This window comes from Charadrius vociferus, unplaced genomic scaffold (genome assembly GCF_000708025.1).
Source record: "Charadrius vociferus isolate BGI_N301 unplaced genomic scaffold, ASM70802v2 scaffold2003, whole genome shotgun sequence".
Classification (NCBI taxonomy): domain Eukaryota; kingdom Metazoa; phylum Chordata; class Aves; order Charadriiformes; family Charadriidae; genus Charadrius; species Charadrius vociferus.
Window position 1 is genome coordinate 151,229 of NW_009647573.1, and position 1,636 is coordinate 152,864.

At 62.0% G+C, this 1,636-nt stretch overlaps 1 protein-coding gene across 1 annotated transcript in view; it reads right to left on the reverse strand.

Annotated features, from left to right (window-relative positions):
* Nucleotides 1-764: 764 nt before the first annotated feature.
* Nucleotides 765-1,636, reverse strand: part of EBI3 (Epstein-Barr virus induced 3) — a 2,792-nt gene continuing 1,920 nt past the window's right edge. The window contains exons 3-4 of the mRNA XM_009880892.1: nt 1,057-1,220; nt 765-917 (exon numbers count right to left, since the gene is read on the reverse strand). Of these exons, the coding sequence (XP_009879194.1) occupies nt 765-917; nt 1,057-1,220 (317 nt within the window). The remainder of the gene's footprint in view (nt 918-1,056; nt 1,221-1,636) is intronic.

Here is a 1,636-nt window from a genome sequence, read left to right on the forward strand (position 1 = left end):
GATGGCTCCAGAGGGGGAGACTCCCCCACCTCTCTGGGCAGCCTGTGCCACTGCTCTGCCGCCCTCACAGCAGAGAAGGCCCTCCTCAGGTGGAGATGGAACTGCCGATGGTCACCTTTGTGCCCCTTCCCTCTCGTCCTCTCACTGGGCACCACTGGAAAGAGTCTGGCCCCATCCCCCGGCACCCGCCCCGCAGATATTGATCAGCGTTGATGAGATCCCCTCTCAGCCTTCTCCTCTCCGGCTGAACAGCCCCGGGGCTCTCAGCCTGTCCTCAGCAGAGAGGTGCTCCAGTCCCTGAGCATCTCCGTAGCCTCCGCTGGACCCTCTCCAGCAGTTCCCTGTCTCTCTTGAACCAGTGCTCCAGATGTGACCTCCCCAGGGCAGAGCAGAAGGAGAGGATGACCTCCCTTGAGCTGGACCTAGGACCAGCCTGGGCCATATGAACCAGTTGAGGTGGCTGCGGCCAGTCGGAGCCTGTGCCCTCCCCTCTGCCCTTGGCCAGGGCCGGCCTGGCCCCATCCGACCTCACAGGGACTGTCCCCAGGGGCAGCTCAGCTGCTTCATGGAAAACATCACAAAAGTGGGATGGGGATGAGAGCCTCAAGCTGGTTTATTGCCTGTTTCTGGTGGGTCCCTCCAACACTGGTGGTTCCCCACTGCTGGGGGCACGGGGACAGAGAGCAGCTGGGGCGTGTGCGGTCCCTCGGTGGGACAAGGGAGAGGAGCAGGGTGGGGAAGGGGTGCTGGCCCTGCTCTGCCTCTCACGGCTCCATCCAGGGCATCCCCGACGCCGGCAGGCTCCAGGCGCTGAACTCCCCAGAGTCTGTGATGTCCTTGGCAGCCACCTGGATGTGGTGGAGGGTCCCGGGTACCACTCCCGTCAGGGTGTAAGATGTTTGCTCGTATGGCCCGATCTAGGTGGGGTTAGAATGGGGTTAGGGGCACCCATGGGCAGGGGGGGCAGGACACAGGCTTGCTCAGAGATGCATCCCTCCGCCGTGCCTCAGTTTACCCCGTGCAGGAGGGTGGGGGATGCAGCAGGGGGGGCAGTACCGTTTTGGTGACAGACCCTTCCTCCCGGGCATAGCGGATACGATACTTCAGCGGAAAGTACTCTGGGAAGGGCCAGGACCCTGGCGGGCTCCACTCCAGCAGCAGCTTCTTGGTCTCCCCAGGGATGGGTGAGACCCGCAGATCCTCAGGGGGGTCCGGCTTTACTAACGAAGCAGGGAGACAACGAAGGTGTGAGGTGCTGGCTGGGGGGTCCGGCACGGGGCCACGCCGTGTCCACCAGCCCCATTGACTGAGCTGTGCAATGAGGGCTGCAGATGTTATAGAATCATAGAATCGCTTGGGTGGGAAGGGACCTTTGAAGGCCATCTAGTCCTGCAGTGAGCAGGGACAACTCCCTCCAGCCCAGGCTGCTCTAAGCCCCATCCAACCTGGCCTTGAACACCTCCAGGGATGGGGCAGCCACAGCTTCTCGGGGCAACCTGCGCCAGGGGCTCACCACCCGCACAGGAGAGAATTTCTTCCTCACATCTCATCTAAATCTGCCCTCTTTCAGTTTGAAGCCATTATCCCTCATCGTATTGCTCCCCTCCTTGATCCAGAGCGCCTCCCCAGCTTTTCT